This window comes from Calypte anna, chromosome 1 (assembly GCF_003957555.1).
Source record: "Calypte anna isolate BGI_N300 chromosome 1, bCalAnn1_v1.p, whole genome shotgun sequence".
Taxonomy (NCBI): Eukaryota; Metazoa; Chordata; class Aves; order Apodiformes; family Trochilidae; genus Calypte; species Calypte anna.
Window position 1 is genome coordinate 163,767,219 of NC_044244.1, and position 20,736 is coordinate 163,787,954.

Sequence of the window (20,736 nt, forward strand, 5' to 3'; positions counted from 1 at the left end):
AAAGCTTTGTTTCACTGACTCATGGTTCATCTGGGTAAATATCTGTTGACTTTCTGAGCTGCCTGAGGAGGTCAGTCCTTGTATACAGTTCTTGAAGTTCAGTAAGGATGAGTGTAGAGTCCTCTATCTTGGTAGGAATAACACCAAACACCAGTACAGATTAGGGGTCGTCCTGCTGAAAAGCAGCTCTATGGAAAAAGACCTTGGAGTCCTAGTGGACAATATATTCTCCATGGGACAATGATGTGCCCTTGTGGCCAAGAGGGCCAATGGTATCCTGGGGTGCATGAGCAAAATTCTGTCCAGCTTATCTAGGGAGGTTCTTCTGCTCTCGTACTCTGGTGAGACCACACCTGGAATTCTGTATCCAGTTTTGGCCTCCCCAGCTGAAGAGAGACAGGGATCTACGGTACAGAGTCTAATGGATAGTGAAGAGGATGATTTGAGAGACTTAACCATCTCTTCTGTGAAGCAAGACTGAGAGAACTGTGGCTGTTTAGCCTTTGTAAAGGGGGCTGAGAGAGGATCTTATTGATCTCTATAAATATCTGAGGGGTCAGTGTCCAGAGGATGAGGCCAATCTCTTTTCACTGATGCCCAGTAATAGGACAAGAAATAATGGGTTTAAACCAGAACACAGGAAGTTTCACCTCAACATTATGGTGATGGAGCACTGGAATGGGCTGCCCAGAGGGGTTGTGGAGTCTTCTCCTCTGGAGACTTTCAAAACACACCTGGATTTGTTCCTGTGTAGAATTTGTACAGAATATTGTTTTCAAGCAGAAATATACTATCAGTTCTAAAGATGAGTTATACAGCAAAGGTTTACATATTTTACAGAGCTCTTAAGTATTTAATTTGCTTTAGACTCTACAGAGCACAGTCGCTGCAGAGCATCAAAATATTTATTAAGTTTGTTTTATGTCTCTTGCTTCTAGATCAGGCCTCAGGAAATGACAGAATCCTGTTTTTGGGTTAAGGCAGAAGAGAACAAGTATGAGAATGCTGACATGCTTTGCAAATTGGAACATACATTTTGTTGTCAAAAAAGGGGTAAGTAATTGCTTTAATTTTCATTTTTTAAAGATACCTTGAAAATTCTTACATGAAAAAATTCACAGTATAGCATTAACGTTCTATTTTTAAGTGGAATGTGTGAAGAAAAAAGTTTGAAAATCCTAGACTGCTTAAGGTGGTAATATTGAACTATTTTACTTAAAGAGTGACAAAAATTGTGACACCTATAAGGAAAACCTTATAAAAAAACAAACCAAACAAAACAAGAAATGCTTGCAGCCTATGGATCCATCTATATCGTTGAAAAAATATTTATAAATTTTTGTCAGAATACCTTAAAATACTGTGACCTAATCTAGAGTCCAGAAGATGATGTGTGTACCCTCAAAATGCATATGATAATGATGTATTTAGGTTGCATGAAGGAGGAGAGTGTTTTAAAGAATTTTTTTACTTTCTGATAGACCTGTAGGTCTCCTTTGATATTTTGTTTAGCTTCTTCAGCTTTTAAGGTGTATATGAGTAAAACATCTGAAAGTATGCCTGTTTTCAAACCTTTTATTCCTTTTTGGTAGTAAGTTGTCTCACTAGAAGTTTGGATTATTCAGCACCATTTACAAAATACCTATATTTCCATTTCACTGTTATTTCTTGACATATTGCTTTTTTTCCTCCTTCTTTGATTGGTATCTGGGACTTGGTAATTTGGGGCACCCTAAGAGGTGATTAATGATTAATTCCTTCTCAAAATGAAAAGACTATATTTTGATATGTTATTTGATGTAGTATGTGGTATACTCAAATTTGTCTTTTTTTTTAATTTTTAAAAATTTTTTTATATCTTTGTGTGAATTAAATATTTTCTTTGTCACCATAACAAAGAACTTTATTCTGCTTTTTTCAAAGCACGCTTTTTATGCTCTAAAAGTATTTCTACTGAATTGAGTGTTACAGTGGATTACTGTTGATACTAATAATAATGTTGTAGAAAGGTGAAAAGGCAAGAGGACTTCACTGACCAGAAATACTGTTCTCTCTGTGTAATTAAACAGTAAAATCTGGGAGGTGATCATATTCAGGACAAGCATTTTAAGGGCTCAGAAGAGGACTGTGAATCTCCATGGACAGGACATTAGAGTTAACATGATTAACATCCCTTCATATTTTAATTGAATAAATGGAATATATTGTTTTGACAAAACATAACAGAAGAGAATTATTTGATTTGCAGTTGAAAATTCAGTAAAGTATTCTGCTATATCAGTTTGGGAGGGACAAGGTGGGTGAGTGATTAAAGGGCTCTAGCCTGTAGGAAATTTTTTTTTTTCCACAGGTTGAGCTTACTGCTTAATGAGATTGTTGGGGTTTTTGTTTTTGTGGGGTTTTTTTTTAGTTTTGTTTGTTTGTTTTTTAGTTTTGAAGTCTTGCATCTCACATGGATAATATGTGTGCCGTCATCTCAATTTTTGAAAGGAAGTGGAGATGCTAAAGATTTTGTTTAGAAAAGCAAATAGGTGTCCAAAGAGCTACATGAAGCTAAATGTCATCTTTAAGTGAGTGGTTTACAGAAAGTGCATGAATACTTAAATTAAACATAAGTAGACAGGCATCTTGGTAGACAGCGTGTATGTATGCAGACATAAGTAGGCAGCATGAATTCTAGTACAAAGGACATCAAAGTAACTTCTTTTGCTCTCATGACCATAGATAGAGGGGTTGCTTCTTTGTAGCTTAAACGTAAGTTGCTGATTATAACAAAATTTGCCAAAGAAATTGCTGATATCCATTTTTCTTCAGTGCTCAGTCCTGAAGAGATTTAACACCATGCTAATACTGGGCTTTTAAAAAATAGAATCAGCAATCTATTCACCGTACTCATTCTGGGAACAGTCCTTGACTATTTCTGAAGCTTTATCTCTAAAACCCAAAAGATGAGAAGTTGAAGATTCTGTAGCCAAATGATAGCATGCAAAGTATGAGCTTGTTTCCACTCCGTTGAAGGGTCTGCTTATGCACTCTTTTCATTGAAGTCATTGTGTAAGAAGAGGTATCTAGTTCTGGAAGCAGGGGCCAAAATGTTCAATGATGCTTTAAATGAATTTTACTCTGATTAAGTAAAATCAGATTGAAGTACTCAAATGTTCAGTTGTTGCATTTTGCCAGTTGATATGCCAGAAGTATTTCAGTGTTGATCCAGAAGAGGAAGTCTTATTTATATGTAAGTAATCCATTGAGGAATTCCTGCTAGAAGAAGGAATACAGAACACTATAGAATACATTTGAAGCTTTAGCAGATGTTTGTATAGAAGTTGTAAATTACATTGATTCTGAATGGATATTGAAGCAATTGAAATAACTGAAGATGTTATGGAAATATGAAAGAAATATTACTGCAAGAATAAAAAGTAAAAGAGGGTCTAGCTTCAGCATGTAGGAAAAATAGTGAACAGTAACATGGAGCAAAGGTTGTAAATGGAGAAAAAAAAATCACTTTTGTAGATGATCTTTGGAGACATGTCAGAGACGTGTCCTTGAATCATGGAATTATTTAGTTTGGAAAGGATCTCTAAAGGTCAGCTGGTCCAATCACATTTGTAAAAGGACCAGTCTAATTCATGTTGCCGGGGCTTTATTCAGTTGAATATGAGACATCCCTAAAGATGGAGCTGGGGGGACAGACAACTTGTTCCTGTGTTTATCACCATTGTGGCAAAATATTTTTCATAATATCTTCTTGGAATATCTCTTGTTGCAACTTGTATCTGTTGTCTCTTGCTTGTTATGCACCTCTAAGAACCTGCTACATAGTATGAGACTGCAATAAGAGTTCTGTTGCCCTTTATTCTTCTCATGACTGACAACTCTCTCATCTCTCTAATAATTTGCATGATTTTCTGCTGTACTTGTTCCATTATATCTATATTTTTCTTGAAGTGGGGAACCCCAAACTGAAAGAGTACCCCAGACACTTTTCCCTGAGAGAGGAGGAGAGTAGAAGGTCTTTGACCTTCCTTGACACTTCTCTGACTGACTAGTAACAGTGTTGGCAACTTCCTGGAGGATATGTTTTCACTGTTCTGCTTGTACAGTAGAAATGATGCTAATGTTGATTATGAATCCATGTAAAGGTTGCAGGTGGTATAGGGTATTTCCTCTTCCTTCTTGTACTTGTTATAAAGCTGGTTTTGCCACTTTCCAGAAACAGAAGCAATTTGTCAAAGCAATGTGTTTTATAAAAATTAAGACTTGGAGCTGGAAAAATGAGATTTGTCAATACATCAATTGCTGACGTATTCTTGTAGTATCTTACTAAAGACAAAAGGTACTTTATTTATTGACTCAGAATTTATTCTTCTCTCAGAATAAATTTGTAATCTTAAAGAAATTTAGGATTTATATGTATGAAAGAAGTTGGTAGGGGATAATGGAAAGCCAACTCCTTTATCATAAAAGAAAATAAATTTACTGCTATGCAGGGTGTGTGGGAGGACACTTAGTTTCGAATCTGGCAATACAGGTCATTGTGTGGCTGGAATATTTTCAATGCAAGTACTGGAGAGAAGATTTTATTGTGACTGAAATGTGTACATACATTTAAAATATTTGCAAGAAAACATGAGAGTTTATTGTGAGATGCCCAAGGAAAAAACCAAAACAAATCAGATTCTGTAATTTTTAAATCATTAGCTTTGTTATATCAGCATCTCAAAAGTAAGGAATGAAATCACTGCTTTGAGGATATTAATATGAAAAGAAGGTATTCACCATGGCTGTCTCCCTGGCTGAGAAAGAAAGAAAAGGAAAAAAACAAAAGGTGATGAATGTAAATGGTTTGCATGAATGGTCTTTGGTTTTCTTATAAGTTGTCTGTTTAAAGGCAAAAAGAAGGATATGTGTGTAGGTTAGTGAGTCTCGAAAGATGAAGAAATATTAAGAAATATCAGTTTAAGACTTATCAGGATTATACTTATGGTTGCAGATCAACGAAGAAAATCTGTGAAAAGCCTTTTTGGCAACAATGGTATCAAAGAAATCCTGTACTATAATTCTTTGAGAACATTAAACTAAATATATGATGTAAAAATTAACTGGCATGTGAAATACTGAGTTGCAGAACTGGAGCAAACCTTGTATATGCTTTTATATCATCTTAAGCCTAAAATGTAAGATGAACAAATGAAAATGCTCATTACTGTATAATAGATCTATTGGAAAACCAATGGAAGAAGAGTCATTACTGAGGTATCATGTTAATATGCTGCTGCTTTTGATGAAATGTTTAGACTTGCAGACTTGCATGAAGTGTAGCACCATGAAAATCTGATGAGGGGAAAATAATCCTACTGTGTAAATTGAAATGTGTCTAATAATATTATGCTGTACTAATAGCTCTCAGATCAGATGATGTCTGTGATGAGAAAATATGTGAGATGAGAGAAGCTGCAAGTTTTTTGGCAATAAAGTGTGAGATTTCACTACCTCATCAGGATGTTACGAGAAGCTAAAAACTTTGGATGTAACAAATGACTGTATCCAGTATTTCTGTAACCAGTGTGAGAAGGAACTCTTCTGGGAATGGGCTTCAGTCATGCACATGACCTAGGAGGTCAGAACAGGAGAGAAGGGGAGGATGATCATTGTCTTAATGTTGTACCAGGAGTGAAGAATCCAAGTAAATCTATTATAAAGTATTCAACTTCAGGACAGGGAGCTGGATGAAAGATGGTCAAGCAAGATAGCCCTGCCTGCTGGTAACGCAGAGGCTATTCTGAAAATATCATAGTAAAGATTTGACTAAACTTTGTACTGTAATTCAGAAAAACCCATCTAGAGCTATGGCATAAGAAATGTGTGTGGCTTGATAGGAAAGACAGTATCTCAAGTAAAAGGATAGTGTTGAAAGTGTGGAAGGCCTGCCCAAATGAAGATAACAGGAAAACTCATTAAATGTAGCTAGATAAATGTAAATAGGACATTCTTCACATACTCTTTTAGAATTCTGAATTTCTTGCAAAGGATCCTTCAGCTCATACTGAGAAGTCTATTTAATGTTTTGAAAATTACATTAGCCAGGGAACTGGTGGGACCACTGGGTGAGAACTTCAAAAGTGAAGCCAATTCAAAGAACATTAGACAAATTTGGGGGTAATAAGTCCAAAAGAAATAGGAAAGCTTGTAGGAAGAGGAACTTTACCTTTTAGGAAGTGAGGAGAATAGATTATAAGTAGTGAGAAAGCTGGCATAGTGTTTTTTAGAGTAACATTTCTTACATCAGCTCTGTAGGTTACATCGGCTCTGTGCTAGAAGGGACACAAGTCAGAGCCAGCAGGGCATTTATTAGGTTTATAATCATGGATAGAAGAGTGCCTGCTTGTTTGCAGTAGCTCGGAGCTACTATGTTTAAGGTTTACTATTATTAAAATCAGGTTTTTATATGCCAGTACTTGGTCTTGTCACTTTTAAAAGGGACGAAACTATTGAAGCACCTATAAGAAATGTACTTAGTTGTGGAGATACTTCAAAAAGTATTGGTGTGGAGGAAATGCAGCAGTAAGTTGGTGAAAGTTGGTGAATAATATATGTGGGATGTGTGCTTAGAATAACTCAAGAGAGAACCAGGTTCATGTTGCTTAGAGTGGTTTGCTAAAGGTGATTCCCAGACTTAGAAGGTTTTATGTAGTGTGCAAGAAAGCAATCTTTAACCAAAACTAAATCTTTAGAAGCATTTAAATACAAAATGGTGATTTCTTTCCTCTCTGCAAAATATAAAAAAGGTGGTAGCTTGCTGAAATACATTATTTATAATTAGTGTAAGGTGTTTATATATTCTATTAATAAAATGATTTCACTTGATCTAACTTTTTATGTAACTTTTATATTTAAAGTGTTAAAGCCAAAATGAGGATTGGAAATAGCAGATGAGTCATACAAGAAAGTGCTCCTAAATTCTTCATTATTTTTAGCAGTATGCAAATAACTACAGTTAATGGAAGATGGCATGGAAAATTAGAAATTTACTCTTCTTTCTTTTCTGTATATCAAAGGGAACTGAATGAGTAAACTCGAGAAAGAAAGATTGCATGAGCTCTCTCTTTTTTTTATATTTTTTTTTTTTTATCAACTGGGACAGATTTTCCACCTAATCTTATTGGCAATGGCAGTGTCTGATCCCATCACAGCAGAGCTCCTGCCAGATTTGATTATTCAGAAATAAAGCACTTCAATGGGAGTTCTACCACCTAATGTCTTGAAAAGGTCGATATAGTTCTCTCTATTGTGATTTTTAAACTTCTTTTTTATTTATTTCTCTGTATACTCTTGTAAGAAAAATCATCAAGGTCTAAACAGCTATGGCGCCAACCAAGACTCAAACATTTTAAACTAGAATGAGAGTTAATGCTAGCAAGAAAGTCAAATCATTAATATAAAATAGTTTAGTGCTGTATTTGACATAGCATACCCAGCATAAGCAATAGGACTTTGGGTCAGCCACCTGAAGGATTATGTGGAGCCCAGTGCTCTAAAACTTTCCTTCTGGGAGGGTGGATTTACAAAGTTGCTCCAAACTGTGCTTCTTATGGAATTTTATTACAAGCCTGTAAGATTGCCAACAATATAGTAACTTCTGCTAATAGTACAGCACTGAGTAACTTGAGGCAACTTTTAATGTAACTGTGTACAAGTAGAAGTAAAGCCTGCCATGCTTTAAGTTTGGCTGCCGTGCAGTATCACCCTAGCTTCCCTTTTTTATTCTGCCAAAATTATTCTAAAATATTTTTGCATCTAAAATAATAAAAGGAACAGACTTTCTTTCTGAAGAATGCATCAGAAAGTTACAGGCATTTACAAGGGACAGCACTGAAATTTCAATGGTATCTTGCAATTTCAGTATGTCACATTTCCATGGAGGAAAAAGATGGTATGTTTACTGCTGCATAGGTAGCAGATGTATTATTTATTTATATTTTTAACAAATAGAATCATCTCTGTCCTTATTTAGATATCTGTATTAAATATATTTTTATGTACAGATAGATATTTATGAATGAATCTTCTGACTGCCAGATACCCACCAAACTGCTCTCTAATAAAATGGAAAAGCTTTTGTGTTGAATCAGAGATAGGGAGATCATTTGCAACTACTCTCAAAGGCAAGCTACACCAAATTTGGGGAAAATGCGTTTGACTTATTTATTTTTTTCTATTGTCCCATCACAGATAGATAGGAAAAAACCTTCAGCTGCTCAGAGTATTGAATGTGTTTAAAGAAGTAGAATGTCAGCACCTTCTAAAACCTGACTTTCATATCCAGATCATTTCACAAATATGTGGCAAACAAAAAATGGAAAACCCAAAGAGGACATTAATGTACCAGTGGTTGGAATAGTCTGACAATAGCATTTGATTTATAGTTTGCTTTTGTAGCAATAAATTGTGACACTGATTTCCCTTTTCTATAGTTGGTTTTCGTTTGTCTGTGTGTTTTGGGGTTTTTTTGGGTGGAGTGAGTTGTTTTTCTCCAATTTCTTAGGATTAGTTATCTGTTTAATTATTAATTATTGCCTGACTGTGTCATTAATATCCAAATCTGAGAACATCAGAATCATTAATAACATCAGATTGCTATTCTGGTAGCACTGCACAATAGGAGCAGTCTGTCAGGTATTGTATTAAATGGTTTTAGAAGATCTTTTGTTGCTAGAAAGGGTTCTTTGGCTTTTATTTGGAGTTAAGAAATGCTTTGTCAGACAGATTATCATTGAAGTTTGTTACAGCACTTGTAAGTACCTGAGCACAGTATTAATTTAACCTTGATTTTATTTATTTTAACTTTGGCTTTTTTTTTTTAAATGGCAGTATGTGCATATGTGCATATATGCAATATGTGTTGTTATTAGGTGACTGATTATTACCTTCTGCACAGAGTATTTATTATTTCCTGACAGCTTCAAAACAGCTTGACTGCTTTTGTTTCTCTGCAGTGAAGTGCCTTGAAGGAGTAGTTTCTGTACTCTTTACCTTTTTATTTCAAACAAGCAATTCTTTTTTTTCCTAGCTGATTTCTACCCAAAATGTACTATTAGCCTGCAGTCAGCTCATGTTTGATGACAACACGACAGTATATTCAGGCTAACAAAAGCACTCCACTGCCATTTCACAACACAGAGGTAGGAAAAGGCTTCCAGGGCTTGATGTTTTAGAAGCAACAAGAGTGTTCCTGTATTGATTTCTAGTAGAGATTTTTTTTACAGTGTGAATAAGTAAAATCTTAGAGGAGACAGATATTATTTTCATGTACCCAGGGAGGAAAAAATTCTTATTGTCATAAGTCCCAAAGCATAAACAGCAATGGAATGGAAAAGTAGGTTTGGAGCTTAAAATGCAAGTTAAAGGGGCTCATCACAGGGCCCCTGCTCAGTCTAATAAATTTGTTTATTTGATGAAAAGTACTTCTTTTAATAACTTTGTTTTTCCCTATATCAGCGAGGATCATGCAAGAAGTAATTTGCTATTGTTTGTATTGCAGGCAAGTTCTAAGACTCCCATACCTACTACCAACCTATTTTTGTGGGTTTCACATCTTTTTAGGTTTTTTACATGTTTATGCACTAAGTGCTTTTCATTAGTTTCTAATCTGATGTTACAAGATTTTATGTGTGTCTTACAGTAGGAAACACTATATTTGAGTGCCATAAAATCTTCATTACAACAGTGTTTTTATTGTAACTTTCTTTCATTGTGCACTGTGAAAAATAATTTAAATGCAAGAAACAAAATATTTACAAACCTTATTTGGCAAACCTTCAAAGTTACTGTTGATGAACATTATTACCATTTAAATTTCCATGACCATTACTTCCTCTGCTATAGTAAATCTACCATTTAGTTCTGTGGTGAATGGCTTGATTCAGAGAAAATTCATTTTGAGGACAATAAATTTTTGAAAAAATTACAAAAAAAAATTAATCAATGAGAATATTTATTAATGGAGCAATGACTTCCAATTATGAAGCTCTTACACAGTAGTTAGGTAAATACTGGTATGCCATGCAGTATATACTGGTATATTTGTCAGTGTTTCATTCTAATGAATGTAGGTGAATGAATAACCTGTAGTCTGGTTCTTCTAGAACAATATTTTAATTCATTCATTTGCAAAAAGTGATTATACACACCTTCTTTCTTTACCTAGTAAGATTACATGCTCCCCTTTACCTTCTAGGTCCATGTAAGTATTTTCTGACCTAATTTCATATGTAACTTTTTCTCTTACTTAAAGTAGAGTCTTAAATAAAAATTAGTAAGTTGATTACTTCATGTGAACATCTGAGAAACAGACTTCCACTGTAGGTACCTGTTCTCCTCCATGTGGTCTTTATATAAATTTCTCATACAGTTTCTTCATTCTAAATAAATTCTTCTAGTCTGTAAATATCTTGTCTTGATCATTTCGTAACAAACTTTTTAACAGCACTCTTTCAATACATTTGATGAAACAAGTATAATCATGAAAGATGTGTATTCTGTGAATGTCCTGTAAAAGCCCCCCTCATCCCTCTTAATAGCAATGAGGCTCTGAAAGTTATGTAAGAATAGAAAAGTTAAATGATCTGAAATTAAGATTTATTTGGAGGAGCTAAATTGGAGTTTCAATGAAATATTCTTTGAGCATTCTGAAAATTTTTCTGATCAGACAGGATGTGTTTGCATGATTTTTAAAATTTGTTTTCATTTTATTTTATTTATATATATATATTGTTATTATTCTTAAGCACAATAGCTAAGTACAGTGAAAGGGTAGTCCTGTTTTCAGATACATTGTTCTTCTGTATTAGTTTGATACTTGAAGTTTCATTTAGGTTAAGAGAATGAAGACAGAGGACAATATATTTGGTGGCTTTTAACAACTTTGTATTTCTTATTTACGGTTTTACTTCCTCACTCTTCCTATTTTGGTGAGTTTTTGGGACTCTACTTTTTAACTCACTATATAGTACTAAAATTTTTTTCACTTCTAAGGACACCTGCATAATGAAACTTTGAAACCTTATCTGCTCTGTTACCTTAACAGCTATAAAGATTTAATGTTTCTTGCTGTACAATCTGACTTATCCTCTGATACAGAAATGCCCCTTTCTAAAATTTTACATGTAGATGTATAGCTGGCAACAGTAGCAAGCTAGAAGCCTACTGAGGGTGTCTGCTTGTCTTTGCAGTTCCTTGATCATGCAGTGTATTGCCTCATGGCACTTAAAATTTGACTGCATATTTTAAGAATGTGATATATGTGCAGACGAATGTTGGGTTTTGTTGGTGGTATTTTAAGATAAGATCTCAAAGTGTTAGGTACTTTATTCAAAACAGTGGGAAGACAGAAAAAGCAATTAAATGTTCAGCAAGAATGATTGAATGAAACCTCCTATCAAAGCTGACAAAATGGAGAGTAACTGTAACAGGAATGCTTAAAGAGAAACAGGGATTCAAAGCTCAGCTTCATATTGCAGGAGAAATCTTTTCATGTGGAATTCAAGAGCTATGGTGTGACTGTGAAAAGTATCAAACCTAAATAAATATAGCAAGAAACAGACTGGGTTAGATCACCCTAACTGCAAAAACGCAAGAGAGAAAGTTTATTGGTAGCAGTAATCTAGAAGTATGAACTAAATTGTTCTTTTAGAGTAAGAAAGAGTAGTGATAAATGGAGGACTGGACATGGTCAAACTTGAAAGAAGGAACGACAGAATTTATTTGCTGCTGATGGTTGATTCTCAGAATGCACCTGTGAATTTTCCTTATTCAGCAAAAAACACCACAGAGGTAATGAGTAAGCGGGGGCAAATGTTGAGTTAAGCTGTGATGTGCAAATATGTACTTTATAATAAAGAATCTGAACCACTTGAATAGAAATAGGTTTTGGTTTTTTTTTCCAGAACGCAATACCTGTATGCAGTGGAAGTAGATGGTTCTGAACTACAGCTTACTGTTGCTGTGGGAACCTAGGAGTGTGGACCAAAAGTCAAAGTATTAAATGTATTTGGGATTAAATAAAAGCCTTCCTGAAAGAATAGTGGCAAAAATAAGTCAGTATGAAAAGAGTAAGTGAAACTAAGGACAAAGAGTTTCTTTGTGTCAGGGGGCTATTTTGCCTCTTATTTGACAAGAAAATACTGAGATTGATTTTGCTAGAACTACTGCCTAACTTTAGGGTGAAGTGGAAGTTATTGTGCTTTTATTCCTTAAAAGTAATAAAAAATTGTTCATTCTTACCTCTTTAGGTGTTTGTCCCTGACTGCTATAGATCTTTGTACTTATGAGACTTCACTCTTTGAAGATAAGGCTTATTCTTTAATCACCAGTTGGATTGTTTTGTTTACTCGGGGAAATATTTGTATTCAGTCTTTAGAGAGGTAAAGATGTCCTATAGCTTTAAGCAAAGTAGTATTCTGCTCTATAAGTAAATGACATTTACTGATAATTGTGATGATGGGATACTTTGTCACTGTTTACAAGCAGAAAGAAGAAATTATTTTGATATATATGAGATGAGGTTAATTCCCCAAAAGCCAGCAAGACTAGATAGTCAACCATTATGTGTATGTAAATGTAAGGGAAGAAAGGGATAAAATCCTATTCTACAGCACTTAGAGATGTTAATGTAATCAATATGCAAAGGACTACATCTGATGTGGAGTAGACTTAGTTTTCCTTTCTTGTCTTTGTCTAGCATTTTAAAAAGTGAGGCTAATACAAAGATGTGGGATTGGATATTAAATATGATTATTATTGTTGTTTTATGTTAAATTATATTTTTCTTTACTTTCTAGACTAATTAGAATCCCTATAATAGCATCTACATCATTTGCAGTCTCCCAGAGTTTTAGCATAGACTTTGAAGAGCAGGATTTCAAGAAGCTTTAATGTTAGGAATTTTTTTTGCCTGAAATGCTGAAGGAATGAGAAGTTTTCTGGACACAATTTTAAATGAATGCTAATTAGAAAGTCTTAATCATTAACCTTAACTATATACACAGTATTTGTCTGTGCCAGCTTTGGTAGATGTGCTGGATTTTCTTCTATGTCTTTAAAATACGCAAGTACATACCCATTTTTAACACAAGAAGGTAATTTGCAGTGAAGTTACACTCAGTTTTATAGTATGGTGTAGTATTTCTGTTCTGTAGCCGAAAAGATGAGAAATCTCAATTCCATCATCAGCATCATTTAGTCTTTGTCAAATAGTGCGTGAGAGATGAGCCTCTTAGTGAGAATGAATGCTAGTTCTTTCCCATTTGCTATTTAATAAAATATTTTGAAATGCTCTGTCTTAAATCTTGCTTGCAGTGGATGCTTTCTCAGTTTAAATCTCTTTCTCCATTTACGATTGGCTGATCACTTCGTTCCTCCATGTACCACAAGAGTGTGTCATAGTACAGTAAATGATCTGGATTTCTACATGTCCATTACAGATTTGGTGAAGGCTGAGAAAAAATTCCAAGGAAAAAACTTTGGAAGTAGCATCTGTTGTGCTTCTGTAATAATGCTGAAGAAATGTAGTCTGTAATTGGAAGATCCATAAAGCATACTTTCACCTGGAAGATTTTTTGCACTTCATCAATGTGAGGTCAATTGCATTACCTCTAAGTTTGTATTTTCAGTGAAATTAGCAATAAGTGTGTAACCTAGAACTGTTTCCTCACTGATTGCTGTTTCTGTCAGTTTTTTATATTTGTCTTTCATACTAAGGAAAGCTTATAACAGAATATTTTTATTTTTAGAAAATCATATAATTTTGTTAGCTTTTTATGTAAGCTAGTACATTGGATGAAAATTTTTTTAGTATATTTATGTATTACTAAGTATTTAGCCTGTGAATTAATAGAAAAAGTTCTTTTGTGATTAGAAAACACCAACGTAAACCACTAACATTACTTCACAATTTTCATGGTTTTAGGGGTATTGATAACAAACTTTTAACGTGCAAATTGTAAAATATTGTTCTAAGATCATAACACCAATGTCTTGGAAAATTCTGCTGCCAATTCTGGTGCAATCTCCAGTTATCCTTTCTAGTTCTGAGGTGAAAGTTAAGGAGATTTATGCTTGTTTAGGGTGCATCCTGTATATTTGTATGGAAAGGGTTTCTTTTTAAAAAATTTAATATTTATGTTCGTGTTAACTAAACAAATAGTTTTTGTTCCAGATTAGGAATACAGATTTCAGGACTGGGAATTAAAGCCCTACTTACATTTTACTTCACTACACATCTCATGCCATTGAATATAAATAAGTAGCATATACCTTTTTTGTAGTGTTTGTGGTGCCTTAACTCTTTTGCATAAGGTGAATAAATGTATTCATTTTGCAAGGCTGCAGACAGACAGGTACCTAAGGTATCCATGGCACTTTAACTGTTATTAGTTCTTTAATTTACTTTCAGTTTTCTTAGAAAACTTGCTTTTGGATCCAACTGTTGCTTATACCTGTGATGTTAGCAGCCATGAGAAATACGCTCTAAAGATGCAAAGATGGAAAACAAAGAATTTTCCTGGAAATATTTTTACCAGGTGGTTTTGCATTTCTGAATAAAACAAGTAAAAATAAACAGTAGTTAGAAAAATCACACAAAGATGGTATTTAATTCATTTTATAAAGCATTTTGGTGCTAGAAAGGTACAGAAAGAAGCAAGCACTATTAGCACAGAATCAACCTGTGCATGTATGACATGAATGCTAAGCTAAGCTTTTTTTGGGAATAAAATCTGTGCTTTTTGCAACAATATCTTAGATCTGTCATTGCAGGATATCAGATTTGCAGTCATCAAGTTTTACTGCTTTTAGTATATAATGGATATTTTACACTGTTTTCATTGGAGAAAAAATATCTAAACTTCTTGCATCTTTCAAAAAATTGGAAAGATGAACTACTATCAGAAGCAGCACTAAGGGCAGTTATTTTCCCCTTTCTAAATTTTTCTATGGTTTTTTGAGAGATGGTTGACTTTTTTTGTAATTAACCATGTCAACCTAAAACCATTTTTCTATGTTGCATCCAGATATGTTCATAAATAAATTAATATTAATCAGAGGAGTTCTCACAGCTTGTTTTCTATATAGATAACTTTTGAGTTATCATATTTTCTGGTATTTAGTAAGTCTTCAACAACAAGAAGCTATAACTCTTATTTACTGAGTATTGTATGCAAGACTTCCTGCATCCCAAAGAAAAGAAAACAGTTTGGTACCTGAATAATCTGCTGTCTAGAGGCATGTGATGCAAATTCCTTGACTACGTATACCTTCCGGAGTATATTATGAATACAGAAAATTTACATTATAGTTTGTAGTTGAATGATTTTCTGATGAATGAACTTTTGGCTACTATTACTACATGGTACTTGCTTTCTGGTTTGCTTTGTTAGTTTTCTTCTCTTTCAAAGATTTTTTCAAGAGGAGCAGAACTTTAATAGACATTCTGTAAGGTCATAAAATTAAAGAAGTGGTCATTGACACAATTTGCATGATTTTCTTAATACTTTTTCTTAGGTTTTTTTTCTGTATTAGACCTGCCCAAAATCAATAATTAAAATGGGCACTCTTCTGAATAAGACGTGAATAATTGGCCTATTACAGGGTATATTAAATCATATTATCTAAATTAAGGTATGCTCCATTTACCTTCACTTACACTCTAGTTATAGCTTGAGAATACCAGTTTAGTCTGTAATATGATGAGCACATGGCTTCTTAATGGTGTAACTCACATGCTTAGCCAGTATACCCTGTAATAGTGTAATCTTTTGCTTGACACACAATGCACCGAAACTTCTAAATCCTCATTAAGTATTCCTAATATCCTATTTCAACCACTGCTAATGGACTAGGCAACCTTTAAATGGGTCTAAAATGATCTTACAATTTGATGTAAACTGCAGTGTGTTAAGTAGAAACTTCCTAGACAAGAAGGAACATGGTACCAGTGTGAGTGTAAGGTGTCAGTCACATCTTTTGCCCTGTAGAAGGGTCATCAGAAAACATAAGTTTTCTGAGCTATTTAATACTTCCAGGCCCCCAGCAAGAAGAAAACAAGCAACACCCTCTTCACTGCTCCCCATCCTCCCCTAGCCAATCTGCCTTTCCTTTCCCCCTGGAATAGTTAATTGCTTTCAAGTTACTTTTCTAACATCATTTAAACACACACTTTGGAAGGAAGTTGACATTATTTACAAGATTTTCTAGAAAAAATTACAAGTCCTTATGATGAATTTCTGATGTTTACAAGCTTAAGCCAGCCTAAGTTGTATGAACAGGCATCTAATTTTAAGAAGATTTGATTAATTTTTCATGTTTTTGTCAATATTACTCAACACATCGGGGAGATTGAAGAGGTCAAGGTGGGAAATCGGGTTTGGGTGACTGAATTACCTTCTCATTTTCTACCAACATATGACATACTTTTTGAGTACACTCTTGCATACTTTATGTGCAAAACTGATGACTTCAATCTGAACTTATTCACAAAACTGAATTCAGAGCATAATACTGGTGATTATGCCAGGCTCAAAAGTTGTGGCACGTGTTTAGTGTTTACAATGTCAAATCTGGAATTCATTCCATCTGTTAATTCACAGACCTGTTCTTCCTGGTCTTAAAGTACAGTTTCTTCTGGAGTGAATCTATATCTTAACATCTTTTGCTAAAGGCTGTAATGTACTTTTAATTAAAAACAAAGTAATACTCCCAGCTCCTCTCCCCCAGTAACTACCTGAATATTTATTAAAGCTAATAATTTCTTTGAACTAGAAAATGTTTTGAAATTGCTAGAGAATTATTGAATATACTTAAATATAAACCTCTATAAGTTATAGTGATGTAACTATATACTATTTATAAATATATGTAGCTATTTATATAACTCTATAAAGAACTGCTAGATCAGGAAGATGTTTTGTGTTATCCACTGAGACCAAGAATTTCTTTCGGTTTTTTTCTGATCATCTTGTGAATTGTGATCAGTCTTTGACCTTTACATCTAAATACAGTAAATTTAGACTCTCCATTTATTACTTCATGTTGTTCCCTTTTAGCTTTTGATATTGTGTATGAATAATTCTAGGAATTGTTTTAGTTTTGGCTGCTGGATCCTATTTTGATGTCAAGATGCTGTAGTTTGAGGTCAGCTTGAGCGCCTTTGTATTTTCTATAGCAATTTCTCTCTGCATCCTGTTCAGGTTTTGGTGTCAGTGTAATGTTGCTATGCTGTTTATGAGAGTGGAGATTCTGATTCATCATAGAGGCAGCAAAATGTAATTTCAAAAGGGAGTACTGAAATTTGGGAGAAAAATGCAACTTCCTATTAAATAAAAATAAAAAATTATAACAACTCTGTCAATTTAAACAACATCTCAGAAATGGTGTTTTGTCTGAGTCCTCAAGCTGTTGACAGAAAGTAACTTTTGATATGCAGTGTATGACTGAAAGCCTAGTCTAGTATTCATGATATTTAATAAATTCCCTTTGCAAAATATGTAAAGCTATTAATCTAGTTTATTGAATAGTTACAGTTACAGACTTGTGCAAGGCAGTTCTTTATTCTTAATTAACTTCTTCCTGCAAAATGTGTATTACATTGTTTATATTCACTTATCAACAAGTTAATGCTGTTGATAATACCTACATTTATTTATTAAATATGTCAGCTCTCTGCATGGGGATTTTGTGTGACCTTCATTGATACTGGCTTTAATTATAGAACTATATAACAACTTGTTTATCCTACAAGTACTTTAATGTGAACTGGAGATTTGGTGTTTATTAAAATTTGCCTATAACACTTAAAGATTAAGTTATTTGTTATTTGTTGTTTTCTAGCTGGTTTGAAAGATATATTAAAGCTGCTTTCAGCAAGTGAATCTTCTGTTTTCTTCCACATTTTCTCAGAAATTATTTGGAGGATTTTTATCAAATGTAATTTTCCCTTATGCAATTGGGAGTTCACTTGTAATGTGATTGCTACAAATATATATTAAACTTCATATGCCAGATCAAGTTCCTGCATGGAGATTTTTCTCAGAAAACTCCACACTGATGCAAATATAATCTAGTTCTCAGAAAGAAAAGACACTTGGACGTTCAAGGCTAAATAAATAAGCTGCTTACGGTACAAAACTGTGCTCTTGGTGCATTCCCTTTGCAGATTCTTTTGTATGGCATCTGCTTCCACAGTTCCTAGCAGTTTATTTAAGGTGGAATATAGCTTTCTCTTGGGAAATAGGTATGTAATCCATGAACATACTATTGTTACAGCAAACTAAACCTCTTTTGTTTTTAAATTTGCCTTAGTCATGTTTGCATTTTTTCTCTAATTGCTGTTTATAGTTTATACTGAGGAGGAGGAGCAAAGTTTCGTGAAGCAAAGTTTAAGCTTCATGAAACCACATTCTGTGTGATAGAATAAATCTCAGTACTTACACAGTTACTAAGTTTGAACTATTATAATTGTAATTTCTATTGTTTATCTGTTTTCTTAATTCTAGCTTCTTTAAATCTCAACCTCTTACTATGATGGGTTTATATATACTTGTAAGAGTAAGTAGATCAAAATTACAACTGTTGTTATTTGATCTGAAACTAATATGTACATCTGATACTTCAGTTACTTAAGTGTAAGATGCTAAATTTTCTGGGTTTTAGCATTTGTTTCAATCTGTGTTATCATTTAATGGCTGAGGTAATTTAAATTAAATCCAAAACCAACCCCAGTAGAGCACTTTTGTCATCCTTTGGACCTCAAGGGATTCAAAGCAAATGAAATGCCAGTTATTGATCAGTGATTGTCATATCAATGTGATACGATTTTATAAATTTTATATTTTATGTAAGCGGTTCTGTTGTGGTCAACAAGATTACTCTCCTGAAAAAAAACTTTATGAAGATCAGGAATTGTGGCTTCCACTATAATTTTTGAACAGAAATAGTAATAGTCACATAAATGTCTGGCTCTGCACTATAGATTTGTCAGTAAGTTTTCAATGAATATTTCTTTTGTTGTGTTTACTATAATTAATTTCACATATATTATGTGAAATCAGTTCTATCTGTCACATTGCATTATTATCTCACATCATACTGTTCTATTTCCAAATACCTTTTTTTAAACTATTTATGCCATTTTGACTTTCGGCTTTCTCCTGTCTTCACCATAGCAACCAGAGGTCAGTGCGTTTCTTGGATCTGTTTTTGTCCTGTATTATATCTTATATTACTATGACCTTTGTATATTTAAAAATTATTCTAAACTTTACTCATTTTAAACTCTTAAACTTAATGTCTTATTGAATGACTTAGCAATTTGTCCTTTTCTGTAAACCTCACCACCTCTTTTTTTGTTATGCAGATGTATGCTATGTTTTTAAAGACTATGAATCAAAGAATCTTTTTTTTCCTCTCTGTGTTGCTATTTAGAACTGTGATTTCAGACTTGCTTCAAATATTTGGTTAAAAATCTAATGTTTAGTATATGTTGAAAGTAGTGGCTATGCAGCTTTATCTTTATTTTTTTGCCTAGGTCTGTGTAATAGTAGCAGCTTTAAAAAATATATTTTCTAATATAGTTAGCTTGTGTTTTAAATATACAGAATGTTACGTTTTTAATATACAAATTATAGAAACACTACCTTTATACTTTCTAATGAAGCAATGTAATTTTAACCCAAACTATCAGTTTTTCTTGGAAAAAGCTTTTGTCATGGTAGTTGTCAGAATAAAATTATTCAATAATATTTTGTAGATTAAGGTTTTGTTAACCTTCAGATAAAATATAGGTCATATTTTAGAAATAATTATGTTTCTCTATGATATACAATGAAAATTCACTGATAAGCAACTTATTTCAAACTGTACCTGAATTCTTTCAATCTTGCCTCTTGCAGAATACTTACTTGCTTCTGCTGTTTGCAGAAAAGAAAACTATCTCTTGTGCTTTCTCTCTCTCTCTCTTTTTTTTTTTTTTTTTTTTTTTTTTCATTCTGTTTGGAATAGACAGATTGCTATATATCCCATACTGTATTATGTATACTCTTTCCTATGGCAATGGGAAATCTTAATTTAAATATTTTGGGTTATTTTAAATTGTTTTTTCCTTAGATAATTACTTCCTATATAAATTCATGCCACCAGCTATTGCTGTAGCCCCATATGTTAATTTATTTCAAAGTGAAGAATTTGGGCAGTATATAGGTTCCTAATGAACCTTCAGAAAAATGCAGTTAAAGACAGACTTGCTATTGAAAATCCGCTTTCCTTTTTATAGCTCTTTTTTCATCACCAAACTTATTTTTTTTTTATTACAGTAAAAAAAATCTTAGAAGAGCTAGTAATTTCTGCAGGTATTTGTCACTTAATACTAATAGAAAATGTACCTTTTTTTGTATTGTGAAGGCAGCTTTCTAACTATGAATAATTTTTTTAAAATAATGTTTCTATAGATATGGAGATTTTTTTCTGAAATGGAACACTTTCGTTTCAACAGCTTCCTCAGAAACTTGAGATGAATGTAGGTAAAATTGTCCTCTGACTTTTATACAGTTGACTTTCAGGGCAGGAAAACCAAGAGATAATGCAGCACAAAAGTGATTCTTGAAGAAGAAGCAGGAAACACTATCAGCACATAACAGTTTGTTAACACTGATAGACACCTGAAAGATGTTTAAACATTTTTTT

General features: G+C 33.4%; 1 protein-coding gene across 1 annotated transcript in view; it reads left to right on the plus strand.

The window, feature by feature from the left end:
* Nucleotides 1-20,736, plus strand: part of DIAPH3 (diaphanous related formin 3) — a 211,428-nt gene that overhangs the window by 57,778 nt on the left and 132,914 nt on the right. Inside the window, exon 17 of the mRNA XM_030453061.1 lies at nucleotides 939-1,053. Within this exon, the coding sequence (XP_030308921.1) occupies nucleotides 939-1,053 (115 nt within the window). The remainder of the gene's footprint in view (nucleotides 1-938; nucleotides 1,054-20,736) is intronic.